Source organism: Heterodontus francisci, chromosome 43, assembly GCF_036365525.1.
Source record: "Heterodontus francisci isolate sHetFra1 chromosome 43, sHetFra1.hap1, whole genome shotgun sequence".
Classification (NCBI taxonomy): domain Eukaryota; kingdom Metazoa; phylum Chordata; class Chondrichthyes; order Heterodontiformes; family Heterodontidae; genus Heterodontus; species Heterodontus francisci.
The window spans coordinates 18,640,355-18,663,193 of record NC_090413.1 but is presented as its reverse complement, the minus strand read 5'-3'; the positions used below and the strand labels follow the sequence as shown (position 1 = coordinate 18,663,193).

Sequence of the window (22,839 nt, the reverse complement as noted above, 5' to 3'; positions counted from 1 at the left end):
ATGTTCTAGCTTGAGTGTAATCAGTGTATAGTCATCTGTGCACAAATTGCAAAGTTCATAGTTTTCTATGAGCTAAGTAGTATGTTGTGTGTTTGATCCTGATAATGCTACAGTATATATTTGTTTATCATAAACTTATCAATTTTCCCACCTATTTGAGAGGATGATCCCAGGGGAGTTGTGAGGTATATTATCCTATGGCTTGTAAAAACACTGGGTTTCAGTATCCCGACAAATATATGTCAAGGAACCAGATGGATCCTTCGTCCCCTCACTTACTGCTCGCCCTGGAACTGTCTGTTTTACCATCCAGCTTAGGTCTAAGACCGAGTGATGACAAAGTTGGCTTGCCAAACTGTCTGACATCACTCATTTCGGGTTGAATTTGAGTTTACCTTACCCACCCTCAGTTAGGATGTCCACAATCTACTAAGTGAATGAATTAACCGTTTCATATCAAGTCATCAGAGAACCATAGAACCAAGGAAAAATTACCGCACAGAAGGAGGCCATTCAGCCCATCGTGTCTGCCTTGGCCGAAAATAAAACTAGCCGCCCAATCTAATCCCACCTGTGTGAGCAATTAGTGGACAATTAACCCCAATTAAGGGCCTCTTCCCGCACTAACAGCTATTTATTGTCTACTAAAATCACAAGTATCATTACTTCAAATTAAGCACCGAGTTTACAAACAACTAATAGATATAAATAATTATAGACAGGGTTGTCTAGCAATTTAGATAACAATTAATAGATAGTTACATAAATGACAGGTTGTAAAGAAAGTTTTGTAATGTCACTGTCATTCAACATTATCGGAATTGCTGATTATAAAATTATAGTTGAAATCAATGTCTCAGACTGCTTTGGGAGTAAACAGTTTAGTTTACAAGTTAACACCTTTGGATAACTTGTCTATTGATTAAAGTCATGTGCAGGTGGTTAGCAATGTTTCCAGAGCTTATATGACCTTGTCCATATGAACGGCATGGTTGTGTTGATGTTCTTCTCCCCTGGGTTGACATTGTTAGCTTCTGGAATGTCAAGTTGATGAGCACCTTCAGTGACAGGGTTATCTTTTCCACTTAGATCCTCTGTTCTGGCTGAACTTACTTCAAACACGAGTGATTGTGTCTGTGCTAGCAGATCTCGGACAACTTGTACAGTTAACAACGCTCTTAACTGTCTGCACTGGCTTGGATAGCCATATAATGTGATTTTTATAACCTCTTTCTCTCTGTCCTGAGTATACTTTTTACGTGTAAAGGTACCCTTCGACATCTGTTAGATAAAGGTTACTATAGAAGACTATAAAGCAAAGAGAATCTACTGAGAGGTGTGCCAAACATTCTGATGGACCCTAAATTTAAAAAAAAACTCATTTCCATGCACTTGACCAATCTGCATGACACACTCTTTGGGTGTTAGTCATTTGTTACAGTCCAGTAAATATTCTGGAAAATGTCAAAGTTAATGTGACAGAGGTACCTAGGCATAGAAATAACCATTTTTACTCTCCTAACTTTTCAATCTTTCTTTAACAAATGGTCCTACACAGGACCAGGTAATGAATGGCGTGTTTATATCCCACTAACAAGCTATTCCTGGGCTCTGTACTCAATGTTAGCCTCTTATCACAAGCAAAATTATGTTCTAATAAGCATCTCATGGTTTTCATTTGTTCTGATTTCCCAACATTCACTTTAACTACTGACTCCCTTTTGTGTGACCACTTTTAAATCTCCATTTTGAGAACACCCTTCAGTTAATTTACGGGGTATTTCTTACATTCTATTATTGAGTGTGGTGAGCGTTCACTTAAGAGTAACTTGTTTTTATCATTCCTTACTGATATAGAGGAGGATGGAGCATTGTTACCTGTTGAAAAGAAGGTGAGAAAGAAACGTTTGCAGCCTGGTGAGGAACAAAATACAGACACAGTAGAAACAGAATGCAAGACCATGACAGAAGAGCAAGGAATGGCGGATATTACAATTAAACCTACAGAGGGGGAAGAACTAGAAAGCAGAAGTCACAGTATGGAATGCACAGAGCAAAGGTAAAGAAGTCTTCTGTGTGATATCTCTCTCCTTGTATATCGACTTCATGTGATAAGCCGCAAAATCAACCTAACAATGAACTAAATATAGCTATTCACTGGGACATTGTATGCTATTCTGTTTCTGAGTACTTGTGACAAAACAAAGCAATCTAAGGCATGGCACGATGTTGATTTCCTTAATTATATCAGTTTGGATAAAGGATTAAAAAGCAGCTGCTGGGTAGGTGAAGTCTTACTTTAACATACCACCTCAATCAGGGTCTGCCACCTCAATTACCGTCCTTTATTTTGAACCCTGAATGGCTCGCTAAACTAGTGTCTACCACCTCTACTAGTGTCTGCCACCTCAATTACGATCCTTTGTTTTGAGCCCTGAATGGCTGCTAATATTAAGACAAATGTATTGTTAGTGAAGCCGTTTTAAAGTTGTCACTTGATCATAGAAGCAGGTAAATTTGTAAAGAAGAATTAATTTGCTCGATAAACACAGCATAATCTCACAGCGGAGTGGTCCTATTCAAGCAGATGCAATTAACTCAGTAGCTCTGCCACGTATCATGATTTAAATGGGAAGAAAATGGTTACTTAGGATACACTGAATGCTTAACTCACTACTAGCACCTTTTGCTATCTGTGCAGCAATTGGTCCTTTTTCCATTGTAATTGTGTCTTAAGTAGAAACAGATGAGTAATGCTGGTAAAAGACTGGCTTTATGTTACAGTTTTCTGGCCTGTTCCTTGTGTTGTGCGTTTGTAATTTGAATCACATTCACTGTGGTTTCCTTGTTTTAGAACTGGTCTGATTCCACAAGAGGTAGAGGGAAAAGGCTGCAGAGCAAATGGATCCCAGGATGGAGAACATTTCTTGTTTCCACTTTCTCAGGTTTGTTAGTGTACCTCATGGGTTTGAACATATTTTTCACAGGATTTCAATTTTTCTGACTTTACTTGATCCTGAGTCCAAATATACCACCTATTTGACAAAACAAAGTGATTCCTGACAACGCAGCCGGCCACTGACGTCATCAGGCTGCGCCAAGGTGTGCACTTGCGCAGATGGGCTGCTGCTCTCTGTGCGCGCGCTGCGTTGTGACTTGCCAGGACGGGTTAGCGCATGCGCCGATGACATCATCGCGTGACATGTGCACCTTCGGGCAACGCGCCTGGTCAGCCTCTGCGCATGCGCTTTACGCGTACAGCAATGCAACGCTATCGTATTCACCCATTCGTCAAGCTCCGCTCTGCCCCTTGCTGTTCGCTGCGGCTGCTCCTATCTTTCAGCCGCTCCGCTCCCCCCTCGCTGCTCTCTCCGGCTGCTCCACTCCGCCCCCTCGCTGATCGCTTCGGCCGCTTCGCTCCCCCGCCCCCCGCAGCTGTCTCCAGCCGCTCCGCTCCCCTCCCTCGCTGCTCTCTCTCTGGCTGCTCCGCTCTGTCTGGCCGCTCTGCAACCCCCCCCCCCCCCCCCACCGCCTGCTGCTCTCTCCGGCCACTCTGCTCCCCCCCTCGCTGCTCCGCTCTTTCGGCCGCTCCGCTCCCCCCCACTGCTCTCTCTGGCCGCTGCACTCTGTCCGGCCGCTCTGCTCTGTCCAGCCACTCTGCTCCCCCCCCACCCCCGCTGCTCTCTCCGGCCGCTCTGCTCTTTCAGCCGCTCCACTCCGCTCCCCCCCGGCCCACACGCTTGCCCCCTCCCCGGCCCGCTCCGCTACCCCCCCCCCCTTTCAGCAGCCTGCTCCGCTCCCCGTCCGCTGCCCGCTTTCTCCCTCCCGCCATTGTGTGCTGCCATATGTTTCGGTCAGGTTGCATTCGTGTGATTATTTGAACAGTGCCATCTTTAGTCCTGGTAGCTGCCTGAAGTCGCAGACTGACGTTTTAGTGGCACATGCTGCATTTGCGCATGTGCCACCTAGTGGTAGTGTTGTCAGCAAACGCAGCCTTAACAAAAAAAGGCTGGGTTGTCTTTATCTTTGTGTGTTCTGACAGTACTAGATCTGACCACTGCATGGTGATAGTTCTGTGTGTACACTGCCATTGGATTATGTTGAAAGGGAATTGGTTCATATATGAGAAACTTGAAATTCATTTGTAAAACGTTGCGGAACTAACCTCGTCTCTTGCAACTAAGATCTGCTTGCAAATACGGGCAAGTTGCTGCAAAAACTGCTGCCGCTCATGTTCATGGTTGAGTATACTGCATACTTACAATTTATATAAATGACATAGATGAAGAGACCGAAGGTATGATAGCTAAATTTGCTGATGACACAAAGATAGGGAGGAAAGTAACTTGTGAAGAGGACATGAGGCGACAAAGGGATATAGATAGATTAAGTGAGTGGGCAAAGACCTGGCAAATGGAGTATAATGTGGGAAAGTGGGAAGTTGTCCACTTTGGCAGGAAGACTAAAGAAGAAGCATTATCTAAATGAGGAGAGATTGCAGAGCTCTAAGTTGCAGAGGGATCTGGGTGTCCTAGTGCATGAATCGCAAAAGTTTAGTATGCAGGTAAAACACATAATTAGGAAAGCTAATAGAATGTTATCGTTTATCGCGAGGGGAATTGAATACAAAAGTAGGAATGTTATGCTTCAGCTATACAGGGCATTGGTGAGACCACATCTGGAGTACCGTGTGAGTCTGGCAGGCTGTAGCGTGCCTAATTGGTAAATGAGGTGCTGTTCCTCAAGCTTGCATTGATGTTTGCTGGAACACTGCAGCGATCCCATGACAGAGATGTGGGCATGAGAACAGGGGGAAGGTGTTGAAATGGCCAGAAACTGGAAGCTCCGGGTCATGCTTTCGGACTGAGCGGAGACGTTCCGCAAAGCGGTCACCCAATCTGCGTTTGGTCCCCAGTGTAGAGGAGACCACGTTGTTTGCAGCAAATACAATATACTACATTGAAAGAAGTACAAGTAAATTGCCGCTTCACTTGAAAGGAGTGTTTGGGGCCTTGGATAGTGAGGAGAGAGGAAGTAAATGGGCAGGTATTACACCTCCTGCAATTGCAAGGGGAGGTGCCGTGGGAAGGGGACGAGGTGGTGGGGGTAATGGAGGAATGGACTAGGGTGTCATGGAGGGAATGATCCCTTCGGAATGCCAACAGGGGAAGGGAGGGGAAGATGCGTTTGGTAGTGGCATCACGCTGGACGTGGTGGAAATGGCGGAGGATGATCCTTTGGATGTGGAGGTTGGTGGGATGGAAAGTGAGGACAAGGGGAACCTTGTCACGGTTCTGGGAGGGAGGGGAAGGGGTGAGGGTAGAGGTGCTGGAAATGGACCGGACACGGTTGAGGGCCTTGTCAACCACTGGGAGGGAAACCTCGGTTGAGGAAAAAGGAAGACATATCAGAAGCGCCGTCGTGGAAGGTTGCATCATCAGAGCAGATGCATCGGAGACGGAAAAACTGGGAGAATGGAATGGAGTCGTTACAGGAGGCAGGGTGTGAAGAAGTGTAGTCGAGGTAGCTGTGGGAGTCGGTGGGCTTATAATGAAATTAGTAGACAGCCTATCCCCAGAGATGGAGACAGAGAAGTCGAGGAAGGGAAGGGAAGTGTCGGAGATGGACCATGTAAAGGTGAGAGAAGGGTGGAAATTAGAAGCAAAGTTGATAACGTTTTCTAGTTCCGGGTGGGAGCCGGAAACGACACCGATACAGTTATCAATGTACCAGAAAAAAAGTTGGGAGAAGGGGCCTGGGTAGGACTGGAACAAGGAATGTTCGACATATCCCACAAAAAGACAGGCATAACTAGGACCCATGCGGGTACCCATAGCAACACGTTTTACTTGAAGGAAGTGAGTGGAGCTGAAGGAGAAGTTGTTCAATGTGAGAACAAGGTCAGCCAGGCGGAGGATGGTGGATGGAGACTGGTTGGGCCCCTGGTCAAGGAAGAAGCGGAGAGCCCTCAAACCGTCCTGGTTGGGGATGGAGGTGTAGAGAGATTGGACATCCATAGTGAAGAGGAGGCGGTTAGGGCAAGGGAGCTGGAAATTGTCAAAATGATGTAGGGTGTCAGAAGAGTCACGGATGTAGGTGGGAAGAGACTGGACCAGGGGACAAAAGATGGAGTCAAGATAGGAAGAAGTAAGTTCAGTGGGGCAAGAACAGGCTGAAACAATGGGTCTGCCAGGACATTCCTGTTTGTGGATTTTGGGAAGGAGGTAGAAGCGGGCTGTCCGGGGTTGCGGGAATGAGAGATTAGAAGCTGTCGAGGGAAGGTCTCCAGACGAGACGAGGTCAGTGACAGTCCTGTGGACAGTAGCTTGATGTTTGGTAGTAGGGTCATGGTCCAGGGGGAAGTAGGAAGAAGTGCCTGAGAGTTGGCGCTGAGCCTCTGCAAGGTAGAGGCAGGAATGCCAAACAACAACAGCACCGCCCTTGTCTGCAGGTTTAATGACAATGTCAGGGTTAGATCCAAGAGAATGGAGTGCGGCAGGTTCAGAGGGGGACAGGTTAAAGTGAGTCAGGGGCAGAGAAATTGAGATGGTCGATGTCTCACCGACAGTTTTCATTGAAAAGATCAAGAGCGGATAAGAGGCCAGAGGGAGGGGGTCCAGGCAGAGGGAGAATACTGGAGGCGGGTGAATGGGTCTGCTGGTCGGGGGGGAGGACTCCTGGTTAATGAAGTGAGCCCGGAGGTGAAGGCAATGAAAGAAGAGCTCAACGTCATGCTGAGCGTGAAATTCATTGAGGTGGGGGCGTAAGGGGATAAAACTGAGTCCTTTGCTGAGTACAGAACATTCAGCATCAGAGAGGGGAAGGTCAGAGGGTATAGTGAATACACAGCAAGGGGTCAGATCAGAAGGGGTGGGGTCAGAGGGAAGAGAAGATGAAGAAGGATCTGGAGGGGCATTAGTCCCCATCAGCTGCTAGCGCTTTCTTAACACCTGAAAGGAAGAAACAAAGTTTTTTGTTAATGCATCGGATAAGAGTCATAGATTCCATTGAGTTATACAGCACGGAAACGGGCCTTCAGCCCATCGTGTCTGTGCCGGCCATCAAGCACCTAACTATTCTAATCCTATTTTCCAGCACTTGGACCATAGCCTTGTATGCTATGGCGTTTCAAGTGCTCATCTAAATACTTCTTAAATGTTGTGAGGGTTCCTGCCTCTAACACTTCTTCTAAAGATGCTGATTTTTTTTTGCTGAGATAAGAGTTTTACCGGCATCAACAACCATCCAGTGCATTGTCCAAGTGGCCATTATTCATTTATGAACATACGAATTAGGGGCAGGAGTAGGCCACTCAACCCCTCGAGCCTGTTCCGCCATTCAATAAGTTCATGGCTAAACTGATTACTCCACATTTCCACCTACCCCTGTTAGCCTAACCCTCATGCACATGCACATACATCCAAAAACTGGTTAACCGGGGAAAAAAAAGGATTTTTGTTTACAGCTGTTTCATAGGAATGAAAGGAATAATAAAAACTTTGGCATGATCCGGAAGGAAGTTCTTTGGTTTAGTGAGGTATCCCAAAGTCAAATAGTCAGACGCCACTCAAAGTCTTTCACAGTCTGTGATGTGTAGGCGTCCAACGAACTTCAACCGTAGAAGGCTGCACATAAGGTCTTCCATCAGGTGTGCAGCAACAAGGATCTTCTTAGATCTTACAGCAGCAGTATAGCAGTAAAAAGTTTCTTCCATTATTCAGGATTTCTTAAACCCAGGAGGCAACCGTATGGCTTGATGCAGGGATTCTTCAGAGGCAGGAGGCAATAGGAATCTGCCACATTTGAAATACAGGGTTTCTTCTCAAGAGATGCAGGATTCCTTTACAGAGTGGTAATACTTTTTCTGGGTCTTCTTCTGATCTCCAGGCAGGTCAAAATCAAATTTCAAATGCCTGATTTTTGTCCAAACTCACTGGCTTTTAAAGTTCAAAACTGAAACCAAAACCTTCCATAAACAAGTCACATGCCCAGTCATAAATTGTCTCATGTCATAACAGAGGGTCAACCCCTTGCTGGTTTCCTTGATATTACCTGCATTCCAGTCCTGTTTACCAGTTCAGCTTTAGTTGAACTTCCTTTCAAAACATCCATAAAGTTCAACTATTTGCAGGTGTCTTAATGTCAACTGAAATCCATTTGCAGTGTTTAAAAACACAGAATTCTAAGTTTCAATAGAAAAAAAAATCCTCAGAACAATAGAAACAAAGATTTTCCTAAAAATTGTTATATATGATTAAGAGAGGTCACTAGTTTACCTCCAACAATATTACTCAGTGTATTATAGGATGTGGAATGTAGCCTAAACCAACAGTGGTTAGCTAATCATTGTAATGCAGTACAGCAAATGTAGCAATATAACAGTTCACTGATGAGGTAAAACAATTAAATGCCTTAGATATAGGTGTTACGGATATATATTTATAATACTATTATCTGCCATTTTATTAAACTTGGGTCCAGGTAACTAACCATGAGGAAAGATCACTTGTTCATCTGCTAGTCATTGAATACTTGACATAGGTCAAACCTCCCTTCAGCATGCTACACCAGTGTTAGCTTCAGCTAGTTGGCTATGATGGATTGGGAAACGTTACTTAAAGGGATGACGGTGGCTAGGCAATGGCAAACATTCAAAGAGCGCATGGATGAACTGCAACAATTGTTTATTCCTGTTCGGCGCAAAAGTAAAATGGGAAAGGTAGCCAGACCATGGCTTACAAGGGAAATTAGAGATAGCATTAGATCCAAGGAAGAGGCAGACAAATTCACCAGAAAAAACAACAGACCTGAGGATTGGGAGCAGTTTAGAATTCAGCAATGGATTACCAAGGGATTGATTAAGAAGGGGAAAATAGAGTAGGAGAGTAAGCTTGCGGGGAACATAAAAACTGACTGTAGAAGTTTCTTTAGGTATGTGAAGAGAAAAAGATTGGTGAAGACAAATGTAGGTCCCTTACAGTCAGAAACAGGGGAATTTATTATGGGGAACAAAAAATGGCTGACCAACTAAATGCATACTTTGGTTTTGTCTTCACAAAGGAGGACACAAATAACATACCAGAAATGTTGGGGAACACAGGGTGTAGTGAGAGGGAGGAACCGAAGGAAATCAATATTAGTAGAGAAATGGTGTTGGGGAAATTGATAGGATTGAAGGCCAATAAATCCCCTGATAATCTACATCCCAGAGTACTTAAGGAAGTGGCCCTAGAAATAGTGGATGCATTGGTGGTCATCTTTCAAGATTCTATAGACTCTGGAACAGTTCCTACAGATTGGAGGGTCGCTAATGTCACCCCACTATTTAAAAAGGGAAGTAGAGAGAAAACAGGGAATTAAAGACCAGTCAGCCTGACGACGGTAGTGGGGAAAATTCTAGAATTCATTATCAAACATTTTATAGCAGAGCAGTTGGAGAACTGTGGTAGAAACGGACAGTCAGCATAGATTTACAAAAGGGAAATCATGTTTGACAAATCTACTAGAATTCTTCGAGGATGTAACTAGTAGAGTTGATGAGGGGGTGCCAGTGGATGTGGTTTATTTGGACTTTCAGAAGGCTTTCGACAAAGTCCCACATAAGAGGTTAGCGTGTAAAATTAAAGCGCATGGGATTGGAGGTAGTGTATTGCGTTGGATAGAAAATTGGTCTTTTTCCGAATGGCAGGCAGTGACTAATGGGGTACCGAAGGGATCGGTGCTAGAACCCCAGCTATTCACAATATAAATGATTTAGATGAGGGAACTAAATGTAATATCTCCAAATTTACAGATGACGCAAAACTGGGTGGGAGGGTGAGTTGTGAGGAGGATGCAGAGAGGCTTCAGGGTGATTTGGACAAGTTGAGTGAGTGTGCAAATGCATCGCAGATGCAGTTTAATGTGGATAAATGTGAGATTATCCACTTTGGTAGCAAAAACAGGAAGGCAGTTTATTATCTGAACAGCTATAAATTGAGAGAGGGGAATATGCAACGAGACCTGGGTGTTCTCATACACCAGTCGCTGAAGGTAAGCATGCAGGTGCAACAGGCGAGAGAATTCGAGTACAGGAGCAGGGATGTCTTGCTGCAATTATACAGGGCCTTGGTGAGGCCACACCTGGAATATTGTGTGCAGTTTTGGTCTCCTTATCTGAGGAAGGATGTTCTTGCTATAGAGGGAGTGCAGTGAAGGTTTACCAGACTGATTCCTGGGATGACAAGATGAGGAGAGATTGAGTTGGTTAGGATTATATTCACTGGAGTTCAGAAGAGTCAAGGGGGAATCTCGTAGAAACCTATAATATTCTAACAGGACTTGACAGGGTAGATGCAGGAAGGATGTTCCCGATGGTGGGGGAGTTCAGAACTAGGGGTCATAGTCTAAGGATACGGGGTAAGCCTTTCAGGACTGAGATGAGGAGAAATTTCTCACCCAGAGAGTGGTGAGCCTGTAGAATTCGCTACCACTGAAAGCAGTTGAGGCCAAAACATTGTATATTTTCAAGAGGGAGTTAGATATAGCTCTTGGGGCGAAAGGGATCAAAGGATTTGGGGGGAAAGCGGGAACAGGTTACTGAGTTGGATGATCAGCCATGATCATAATGAATGACGAAGCAGGCTCGAAGGCCCAATGGTCTACTCCTGCTCCTATTTTCTATGTTTCTACTACAGATCTGCCATGCAAAGTTAAGGAAGAGAAAAGCTCTTTTATAATTAAATTACTGTTTATTTGTCCCTTTTCACCCCATCCTTTGTAATTCTCTAACCAAATCCTTTTATTCTCACTTAATACATTATTAAATATGTTTTTTTATTCTACCTCCCATGGTGGGTATGCAGTATTTGCTTAAGATGCAAATTATTATTCCTTTTCCTCGCAACTTTCCTTTCCTCAGTCATTTCCATAATATAAAAGATATTTTTCTTCCCCTGACTTTCCAAGATGGGTGTGTAGTTATTGCTCAAGTTGTTATCAATGTAACAGTGGCAAGGGAGATTTTTCCCACAATGTCAAGAATGCAAAGATCAAGACCTGAACAGGTGGCTATTCCCTATGGTGAGACTTGAGTAACTGACTGACTCTGGCTGAGATGACTGAGGCCAGGACCAAAACATTACATAAACATTCCTTGCTGATCCCCCTCCGAACCACAGCATGGCTCAATTTTCCCCCACTATTCATGCCTCACAGTTAGGTGTAAATGTCCTGCCTGAGTCACAGTACAATCTGAGTATCATAATTTCACCGCGTTGAAAACTTCAACTTCCATGGTGTAAGTCTGTCACATGCACAGATATACAGAATTTGTCAACTGGATATTGAAACGTGGTCAATCTCGGGGGAATTTCTGGTAGGAGCTCCTGACATTTTTTAAGGGTAATTGTAATGACTTTTAAGATTGATGTAACATTTTACATGAGATGTGTTTATGCAGTCTCAATCCAGTTCCCAGTCCGTACAGGTTTAAGGAACAAAACTACCCAGAACTAATTTACTTGAAGTGAGATATTTTCCTTTAAAGGTTAAATTTCATTAAAAAATACAGAACAAGATCAATATAAAATTTAAATGGACTTTTTATCTGTTTCTACTGCTACTTTGAGCTTATTTCCTATAGTGGTTGTTGCAAATATTCACTTTCAAAATAACTATTTTAAATTCCAAATGTATAGTTAAATGATTGGATTGTCTGTATGTGGGTACTTGTTTATTGTTCAGTTCATCACACTTATATCTGAAGGGACGTTGTTCCTATATTAGGACACTAAATTCTGTAAATAGTTCAGGAGGAAAACTTTGCTCCATGTCTGCTGGATGCACTTCAGTGTAGGTTTGCACTGCAGTGAATTGGTACTTAGTGACATCAGTGTGTCAGTCAACAAGGTTAATTATAGATCAAATAATTGTTTTGCCAGTGTTGTCTGCAATAATATCATGTGTTCCATTATGTAGAATATAAAAATGTAAAAAAAATCCCAAACAAATGCAATTTCAGTTTTATTTCACCTAGTTTTGTACTTTGTCCCAGTAGAATTCAGTGGGAAAATATGTTCCTGTCTTTGCAAAGCCGAAAAATCGACTTTCCCGCAGTAACTCTGTGAGGCATGATATGGAGAACACCGACAAAGTGGTAATATGCTGTAGTCAAGTTGCTACAATACAATAGTTGCTGCATAATCACAATTGTTTTTGCTTTAGAAGTATTTTAAAGAACTACCATGTAAATCATACCAGTGTATACATCTCCATCTCCGTTGTTACTGTTTTGATCAGCATGTACAGTGCTTTTCTCTCCCTTTCCTCTTCTAACGAGGCTGTTTTGCACTGTGATGTCATCTAATTGGTACCAATTTCCCCTCCTGTGTTTTATCCAAATGGCTATTTTTTTATATAGGAAATGGCAGTAGGCTGTGCCTGTTCTTGTCTTCGAACATCTGTATATGCACAGTCTACATTGGGAGTTACAGCCTAGCTGTTGGAAGATTTTCCCTCTCGCTAGGCTGCAGGACTTTGAAACCAATAATTACGTGCCTTCCATTGCCTTGGCTGAGATCAGCAAAGTCAGCAGAGATCAGCAAAGTCAGCAGAGATCAAGAATTGAACCTGAGTGGTACCTGGTCTGCATGGCTTGACAACACACCAGGCACTGCACTTGCCAGCCAATGGGGCATGCACAACCTAAGGGTCCAATAATCAGCTATCACTCCATATCTTGGCACACTGGTGCACCAGTATGTTGTACCATTGACCTGCCACAGATTCTTGTATTTTTTTCTATAGTTTAATGTTACAGCTTATACTGTACAAGGAACTCAGCAACCTTTATTTTTTGACGGTGATATTCCTGTAAATTACATATGTAGTATGTACATCTTATTCCTTTTGTGTACATGGCAAATAAACTGCACTGTCACTCGCTTGTACTTCAGAAGCTCAGTAACAGACATCGAAAACCGTCTTGTATGCCAGCTATGATATGTAAGTAAATGCATTCAGTCATACTTAGACATGTCCTTATTTAATTTTTTCTGCATTTCATTACTTAGAGCTTAAGCAATGGTAATGTGGAAGGCGATGATAGTTCTCAGAACATGAATCTTGAAGGTTTAGGATTTTGCCTGCCTGCTGCCAAGCACCAAGTTCAGGTATCACAGCAACCACTGGAACAGATTGCTTTTAACAAAAGTCAACTAAATGCGCAGGAGTCAGGGAAAGAGCAGCAGAAGACTGAGACAGATGAGGACTCTGTTAAACAATGGAACAATGGTGATGTATTGCTTTCAGGCATGCAAATGGGGACAGAGCTTGTAGGCCTTGAGAGAAAGGAGTTGACTTGTCACTCAGACCAAAAAAATCCTGACATTACTGAAGTAGAGAATAAAAGCAACAAACTGGACCACCATCAGTTTGAAATGGATGTGCTTTGCAGTACTCCAATCCCAATAGCTCACAGCACAGCAGATGACCAGCCACTAACTCAGTCAGAGTGTAAAACACAGAATTCAAGGACACGTTTCTTTGAAGGTGAGCCTGACTTTGAGCTGTTGCACCATTCCCTTTACCAGGAAAAGACTGATGATGTGCCAGTCACCAGTGAAGAATTGACAGTTTGCCAGGGAGTAAAAAGGGAATGCACCATAGCAATAACTAAAGATGTTGACTGGAATGTAGAGAGATGTGTTCTTGTACCTGAGGCATTTAAGAACTACAGTTGCAAAGAGAAGACTCATAATCTTCTGGTAGTTAGTGAAGAGTTAACTGGAAGAGAGGTTAACAGAGAAGAATTGGCTGTCCAAATGAATTTGACCAAAAATCTACTTGCACAAAATGATCTGAAAGATAGAACTTGTTCACAGCCCACTGACCTCTTGTGTTCCAACAACCTCCACCAGTCACTTGATACTATTGCTAAAAATCAGGTGGCGAACACCTTTAATTCCCAAGCTGATATAATGGATAGACACAGAAATGTCAATGAGGAACGTCAAGAGCCACCCAGCTATAAGGCTAAACTAAGCATTGTAGTGAGAAATAATGTCCTGCAAAACTTTACTGCTTGCCAAAAGTGCTTTGATGGTGACTGGCCTGACATGAATGACCCTTGCAACTCTGGGACTGAGGTGACTAGTAGCAAAATTCTTCGCAAAGACCCAGATGACCATCAAGTTAAACCTCAACAGCAGCCAAACCAATGCTTTCTGGAAGATAAAACGATAGCGATTGAGCATGAGACTCTACCTGTCCACCAAGATGAAATGGGCATAGCCGGCAACCCTGAAAATCAGAAAATTACCCAGAACCTTTGTAAAAGCTTTAATGAGCATGATGTTAATATAGAGGGGTGCAGTTCTGCGAATTGTAATAATACTGGTCAGGAAACAAAGCAGATGACCCAAGAGGTATTATATAATAGCCATAGCAACAGTCCCATAATAACTGACTGTGCAGGTCAGATACATAATTCTGCTGCACAAAGGCAAACTGAACTGGGAGAACAATGCCTTAGACCCAGGCAGTCAGAGTGTTTAGAAGCTCCATTACCTAACACAATGCTCAGTTACTCACAAACTAATCTGCTTTCAGCAAACAAGACGGTTGATGTGTCTGGGAGCATTGCGGCTTTTAAGGTACATGCTGGAAGCGGCTGTAGTACAGAACCTCACCTTGGCCAAGAAAGTGGCATCTCCAGAGCGCAAGAGGTGGAAATCACAGAAAAATCACTATCTGTTACAAACCTCAACCCTGCACAAACAATTGTCTGTCCAACCCAGAATGAAGATGTTATTCTTGCCACTGAAGTCAGTGATCATCAGATGCTTTTTGATAGTAATTGCAATGGAAAGGTTGTGAAGGACAAGAAAGAATTAGCCAGCAAAGTGCCACTGGTCATTACTGATGAGCTAAAATCGAGCATGTTGTTACCGTTAGATAACATTGACTTCCAAATTGAAAGCAATGTGAGCAACATAACGGAAGGAAAGAACAAAGTAGGTTTAGGTCGAAGAGAGATTCAGTGTAAGGCCAGCATTAAAAAAACGGATGAAGATGTTACTGCAACGTTACCGTTGCCGGGCACTAGCATGGAAGACTATGTTGATGAGCATCAACAGGAAGATAAAACAAAGAGAGAGATTCAAGGTGGAGGGAGCATATCTACAGACATAGAATGTGGGGGTGTGAGCATCAGTAGTAATCTGGAGTCAGATGTAAAGCAATCAATCCAGCCTTTAATGGGTCATATTGCAGAGAGAGAAAGTTTAAATGAAGCTGGTACTTCCGATGAAACAGTTTTCCCTGTGGAAAAGATGGATATGGAACTGGGTTATGACCTTGTGGCTAGAGATGTGAACATATTAGCCAAAACTGATCCAAATCTAGCAGCCATTCCAGTAGTCTTTCCACAATATCAGTCTCCTGAAGATTTCATAAAGAGGCACGGATATCTTTCATTGGTATTTCCACCTTCAAGAGTCGAAATGCCAGGAACTTGTTCTCATGGCAGTGATGTTAACATGGAAACTGGTCGCTATGACAAAACAAAAGAATGTTGTGCGATAAATGGTATTAATGAAAGCCAAGGCTGCAGTTTGTCTGTGGTGGATGTGGACTCCCCCAGCATGGAACAAGAGAGTAATAAGACTCAATTTGTGTCAGCATCTCGGAGTGTGAACCAAAGAAACAAAAGTGAACAAAATCCATCCACCAATACAAAAAACAAGGTAAAGATATTTTTATTAGCAAGGGTTAATAGCACTACTACGGTGCAAATATTCAACCAAAAACCACTGTATAAAAGTTACTGACTTCTACTTTTAACCAGTTAGCATTGTGTACATGAAACTTGGGACTTAAAAAAAGTGTACTGGGAGAAGAATTCCTCTGGTCCCACAGCTGGAACATTTTAAATTAAGATTTCCTCTTTTCATGATTTCTAGTGACAGTGTAAACATGTTCAAAAAGAAAAGAAAGATTTACAGATTTACATTTATTACTGGCATTTATTTAGAAACACTGACCAAAGGAAATAGTCAGAAAGTTTTTACGATATTGCTGCACAAACTGACCTCAGTATTTAGTGGAATGCATTTTCCTCTAATTGTGTGTTCATTCCCAACTCTGCTGTAAATTTATGTAGCAGAATATAATCAGATTTTATTTGGAGCTGTTTCCATTTTTACATACCAAGTGTCACTGGCTCAGTTGGTAACATTGTTGCCTCTGATTCAAAAGGCTGCGGGTGCAAGCTCCACTTCACATAATTGAGTACAGTACTGTGGAGATGTCGCATTATAAGAACTACTGTACTTCAGATGAGACTTCAAATTGAGGCACCTTCTTGGTGATTCAGGTGGACATTAGAGATCCCGTGGTATTATTTCAAGAGATGTGGGTTGTCCTGACTGACATTTCTTCCCCAACCAGCACCATAAGAACAGATTAACTGGTTATTCTTCTCATTACTGTTTATGGGACCTGTCTGTAGGCAAATATGACTTTTGTTTACCCTTACCTGCACAATATAATTAATTCTAAGTGTCTTATACATAGTTACTCTACTCAGTGTTGCTTTTAGACATTAGAACATCGGAAAGAAATTGGGACAGTTTTAGCTTGTACTGCTTGCAGCACATGGGTACAAAACAACACTTGTCAGCATGCAATGTAAAAATATTAATAATCAGTCAATAAACATAATACCTCTATTGTAGAATTTTTTTGATATTTCACTTAACTTTTGGTTTCTCTTGTTTTAGGCACTAACCAAAACCACTCCTGACGAGGTACAACCAGGTAATTAAACATATACTTTATTACACAATAATGTTACATGGAAGAAATACTGGGCTGGATTTTCAAAGCTTGCTTGGGATGCGAATGGCTGCGAGCGTAATTTGAACATTGCGTTCTTGGAGATCGGCACTGGATCCCGCCGCTTCCAGAACGTGATGCTGTTTTTAAAGTGCAGCCAGCAGGGAGAGAACAGATCGTACGCCCGCGTCCAATTAATTTCCTGTTGAGATCATCAAAGAGCTCATTAATAGGCTTGTCAGTTTCAGGGACCAATTTTTAAAGGCTGGGAATGGGGAACATGCCATGGGGGGAAAACGACAGGTTTGTGAAGATGTGAGCAGTGTGGAGTGCCATAAGGGCTATGGGATGGGCTGATTAAATTAAAGCAGAGGCAACAAATAAAGCTGAGCTGCTTCGGATGTGCCTCAGTGTAGCTGCTGCTGCAGCTGGAAGAGCTGAATTCTCAGCGGTGAGTGATAGGAAACTGAAGAGAGACTTGAGGTCACTGGCATCACTGGCAGCTGGGATTGGCACGGGAAGGCGTTGTGAACGTACGAAGCCCAACTGAGGGAGTTCAGATGGGAACAGGCTACTCTAATGTTGGCCAGAGCAGCCAGAACGATCTACAGAAGATGCAACCTCCTGGACAGCTGGAGACTAGAGGAGCACAGTTGGGGGGGGGGACAAGGGATGGAAGGTGCTACCCAAGACATTGGATCCACCTAGAAAAACAAGGGCAGCAGATGCATGGATACACCACCACCTGCAAGTTCCCCTCCAAGTCACACACCATCTTGACTTGGAAATATATTGCCTTCCTTAACTTTTGTTGGATCAAAATCCTGGAAATACCTCCCTAACGGCACTGTGTACCCACACCAGATGGACTGCAACGGTTCAAGAATGCAGCTCACCACCACCTTCTCAAGGACAATTAGGAATGGGCAACAAATGCTGGCCTTGCCAGCGATGGTCATATCCCATGAAAGAATAAAAAAAAAGTCAAAGAGTAAGCTACGTGCATATGACAGAGCGCCAGTGCTATAGGAGGCATGTGCCTATTCAGGCAGATGGTCTCGGTGCTCTGATTCACAATGACCAGAGGCCTCACAGCCCCCATGGCAGTTCCCTACCAGCAGCCATTAAGGTCTCAGGCATCCTGAACTTCTATGCAACTGGGTCATTCCAGGGATCAGCTGTGGACCTATAACAAAGATATAACAAAGAAAATTACAGCACAGGAACAGGCCCTTCGGCCCTCCAAGCCTGCGCCGATCCAGATCCTCTATCTAAACATGTCGCCTATTTTCTAAGGGTCTGTATCTCTTTGCTTCCTGCCCATTCATGTATCTGTCTAGATACATCTTAAAAGACGCTATCGTGCCCGCGTCTACCACCTCCGCTGGCAACGCGTTCCAGGCACCCACCACCCTCTGCGTAAAGAACTTCCCACGCATATCCCCCCTAAACTTTTCCCCTCTCACTTTGAACTCGTGACCCCTAGTAATTGAATCCCCCACTCTGGGGAAAAAGCTTCTTGCTATCCACCCTGTCTATACCTCTCATGATTTTGTACACCTCAATCAGGTCCCCCCTCAACCTCCGTCTTTCTAATGAAAATAATCCTAATCTACTCAACCTCTCTTCATAGCTAGCGCCCTCCATACCAAGCAACATCCTGGTGAACCTCCTCTGCACCCTCTCCAAAGCATCTACATCCTTTTGGTAATGTGGCGACCAGAACTGCACACAGTATTCCAAATGTGGCCGAACCAAAGTCTTATACAACTGTAACATGACCTGAAAACTCTTGTACTCAATACCCCGTCCGATGAAGGAAAGCATGCCGTATGCCTTCTTGACCACTCTATTGACCTGCGTTGCCACCTTCAGGGAACAATGGACCTGAACACCCAAATCTCTCTGTACATCAATTTTCCCCAGGACTTTTCCATTTATTGTATAGTTCACTCTTGAATTGGATCTTCCAAAATGCATCAACTCGCATTTGCCCTGATTGAACTCCATCTGCCATTTCTCTGCCCAACTCTCCAATCTATCTATATTCTGCTGTATTCTCTGACAGTCCCCTTCACTATCTGCTACTCCACCAATCTTAGTGTCGTCTGCAAACTTGCTAATCAGACCACCTATACTTTCCTCCAAATCATTTATGTATATCACAAACAACAGTGGTCCCAGCACGGATCCCTGTGGAACACCACTGGTCACACGTCTCCATTTTGAGAAACTCCCTTCCACTACTACTCTCTTTCTCCTGTTGCCCAGCCAGTTCTTTATCCATCTAGCTAGTACACCCTGGACCCCATGCGACTTCACTTTCTCCATCAGCCTACCATGGGGAACCTTATCAAACGCCTTACTGAAGTCCATGTATATGACATCGACAGCCCTTCCCTCATCAATCAACTTTGTCACTTCCTCAAAGAATTCTATTAAGTTGGTAAGACATGACCTTCCCTGCACAAAACCATGTTGCCTATCACTGATAAGCCCATTTTCTTCCAAATGGGAATAGATCCTATCCCTCAGTATCTTCTCCAGCAGCTTCCCTACCACTGACGTCAGCCTCACCGGTCTATAATTACCTGGATTATCCCTGTTACCCTTAAACAAGGGGACAACATTAGCAATTCTCCAATCCTCCGGGACCTCACCCATGTTTAAGGATGCTGCAAAGATATCTGTTAAGGCCCCAGCTATTTCCTGTCTCGCTTCCCTCAGTAACCTGGGATAGATCCCATCCGGACCTGGGGACTTGTCCACCTTAATGCCTTTTAGAATACCCAACACTTCCTCCCTCCTTATGCCGACTTGACCTAGAGTAATCAAACATCTGTCCCTAACCTCAACATCCGTCATGTCCCTCTCCTCGGTGAATACCGATGCAAAGTACTTGTTTAGAATCTCACCCATTTTCTCTGACTCCACGCATAACTTTCCTCCTTTGTCCTTGAGTGGGCCAATCCTTTCTCTAGTTACCCTCTTGCTCCTTATATATGAATAAAAGGCTTTGGGATTTTCCTTAACCCTGTTTGCTAAAGATATTTCATGACCCCTTTTAGCCCTCTTAATTCCTTGTTTCAGATTGGTCCTACATTCCCGATATTCTTTCAAAGCTTCGTCTTTCTTCAGCCTACTAGACCTTATGTATGCTTCCTTTTTCCTCTTAGCTAGTCTCACAATTTCACCTGTCATCCATGGTTCCCTAATTTTGCCATTTCTATCCCTCATTTTCACAGAAACATGTCTCTCCTGCACGCTAATCAACCTCTCTTTAAAAGCCTCCCACATATCAAATGTGGATTTACCTTCAAACAGCTGCTCCCAATCTACAATCCCCAGCTCCTGACGAATTTTGGTATAGTTGGCCTTCCCCCAATTTAGCACTCTTCCTTTAGGACCACTCTCGTCTTTGTCCATGAGTATTCTAAAACTTACACAATTGTGATCACTATTCCCAAAGTAGTCCCCTACTGAAACTTCAACCACCTGGCCGGGCTCATTCCCCAACACCAGGTCCAGTATGGCCCCTTCCCGAGTTGGACTATTTACATACTGCTCTAGAAAACCCTCCTGGATGCTCCTCACAAATTCTGCTCCATCTAGACCTCTAACACTAAGTGAATCCCAGTCAATGTTGGGAAAATTAAAATCTCCTATCACCACCACCCTGTTGCTCCTACATCTTTCCATAATCTGTTTACATATTTGTACCTCTATCTCACGCTCGCTGTTGGGAGGTCTGTAGTACAGCCCCAACATTGTTACCGCACCCTTCCTATTTCTGAGTTCTGCCCATATTGCCTCACTGCTCGAGTCCTCCATAGTGCCCGCCTTCAGCACAGCTGTGATATCCTCTTTGACCAGTAATGCAACTCCTCCACCCCTTTTACCTCCCTCTCTATCCCGCCTGAAGCATCGATATCCTGGGATATTTAGTTGCCAATCATGCCCTTCCCTCAACCAAGTCTCAGTAATAGCAATAACATCATACTCCCAGGTACTAATCCAAGTCCTAAGTTCATCTGCCTTACCTACTACACTTCTCGCATTAAAACAAATGCACCTCAGACCACCAGTCCCTTTGCGTACATCATCTGCTCCCTGCCTACTCTTTCCCTTAGTCACGCTGACTTCATTATCTAGTTCCTTACAGGCTTTAGTTACTACCTCCTTACTGTCCACTGACCTCCTCATTTGGTTCCCATCCCCCTGCCACATTAGTTTAAACCCTCCCCAACTGCGTTAGCAAAAGCACCCCTAAGGACATTGGTTCCAGTCCGTCCCAGGTGTAGACTGTCCAATTTGTAATAGTCCCACCTCCCCCAGAACCGGTGCCAATGTCCCAAAAATCTGAACCCCTCCCTCCTGCACCATCTTTCAAGCCACGCATTCATCCTGACTATTCTTTCATTTCTACTCTGACTATCACGTGGCATCTCTCAGTCAGCATCTCATTAGGCCATCAGGCAGGTCACAGATGCCCTTTTCAGGAGGGCAGAGACTACACTCACTTTGACACAGATAGGCCTGTGCTGGCACAGAGGGCATTGGGGTTTGCCGCCATTGATGGATTCCTTCAGGTGCAGGTCATCATCGCTTGCGCCCTTGTGGCCTTCAAGGCACCCAGCGACTGGCCAGTGAGATCCATCGACAGGAAGGGCTTCTACTGCCTCAACATCCAACTGATCTGCAACCACAACAAGAGCTTCCTCTATGTGTGTGCTCGCTTTCCTGGCAACTGCCATGATTCCTTCATCCCCCGCCAGTCCAGACTGTCTTGGTACTTCACTCCATCCCCCAAAGTGCACAGCTAGCTCCATGGGGAGAAGGGAAATCCTTTAGAGATGGCTACTGACCCCTCTATGAGAGCTCCAGACAGAGGCAAAACAACCAATGCCACCTGCTCAGCAGGCCATCGGGTTTCTAAAAATGCCATTATGGTGGCTGGATTGGTTGGCTGGCACCCTGTAATGCCCTCCTGCAAGGGTCTCTGTCATTGTGGTAGTCTGCTGCGCCCTCCACAACATGGCCCTCCAGCAAGTTGTGGACCTTGACAATGAGGGCCTGGAAGGAGACAGGTCATCGGGGGAGGAGCAAGAGGTAAGAAAGGTGGAGGAAAAGGAGGATAACACTGAATGAGAGGTGCCCCTGCTGCACGAAGTGGTGGTCTCCTGCTGCACCTCTCTCCTCTCCCTCACGGCATTAGATGCAGGTAGGTATTGATGAAGCAAGGATCTGCCCTGCCCCTAAGGGCGGCACAGTGCCATGGGATCTGTAGCATTCAACACAGTGGCGCAGTGGTTAGCACCGCAGCCTCACAGCTCCAGCGACCCGGGTTCAATTCTGGGTACTGCCTGTGTGGAGTTTGCAAGTTCTCCCTGTGTCTGCGTGGGTTTCCTCCGGGTGCTCCGGTTTCCTCCCACAGCCAAAAGACTTGCAGGTTGGTCGGTAAATTGGCCATTATAAATTGCCCCTAGTATAGGTAGGTGGCAGGGGAATATAGGGACAGGTGAGGATGTGGTAGGAATATGGGATTAGTGTAGGATTAGTATAAATGGGTGGTTAATGGTCGGCACAGACTCGGTGGGCCGAAGGGCCTGTTTCAGTGCTGTATCTCTAAATCTAAACCTCCAGCTCCCCTGTGACATCTCACTTCCCTCAGGACAACCAGCAGCCTCAATAATTGCTGCTGTGAAAGTCTACAGGAGCCCCAGATGTGATCTGACCTACTGCCATTTTCAATGCCAATGGCTCTAAGAGGACATGAAACCCGTCTCCATACCAATTAATGCTTTCCCACCTGAAAATTGCAATCTGAATCAGCTTCCCAGAGGAGGCAGGTTTCAGACCAAAAACCAGACCAGGCTCCTGTTTCCTGCATCCATTTTAAAAATCCAGCCCACTGTTTTCCATCTTATAAATCAAGGAGTATTGCCTATGTATTGGTTTATTTTGAGTTACTTTCTTCATTTTATTTTTGTCTTTTCTCTTTGGGGTCTTCCATAGCACATATCA

The 22,839-nt window shown here is 44.2% G+C and overlaps 1 protein-coding gene across 2 annotated transcripts in view; it reads left to right on the top strand.

Annotated features, from left to right (window-relative positions):
• Positions 1-22,839, top strand: part of LOC137355553 (uncharacterized) — a 38,606-nt gene that overhangs the window by 6,803 nt on the left and 8,964 nt on the right. For both annotated transcript variants that reach the window (XM_068020799.1, XM_068020798.1), the window contains exons 3-7: positions 1,858-2,059; positions 2,855-2,945; positions 12,038-12,136; positions 13,053-15,725; positions 16,761-16,797. In XM_068020799.1, the coding sequence (XP_067876900.1) occupies positions 1,858-2,059; positions 2,855-2,945; positions 12,038-12,136; positions 13,053-15,725; positions 16,761-16,797 (3,102 nt within the window). The remainder of the gene's footprint in view (positions 1-1,857; positions 2,060-2,854; positions 2,946-12,037; positions 12,137-13,052; positions 15,726-16,760; positions 16,798-22,839) is intronic.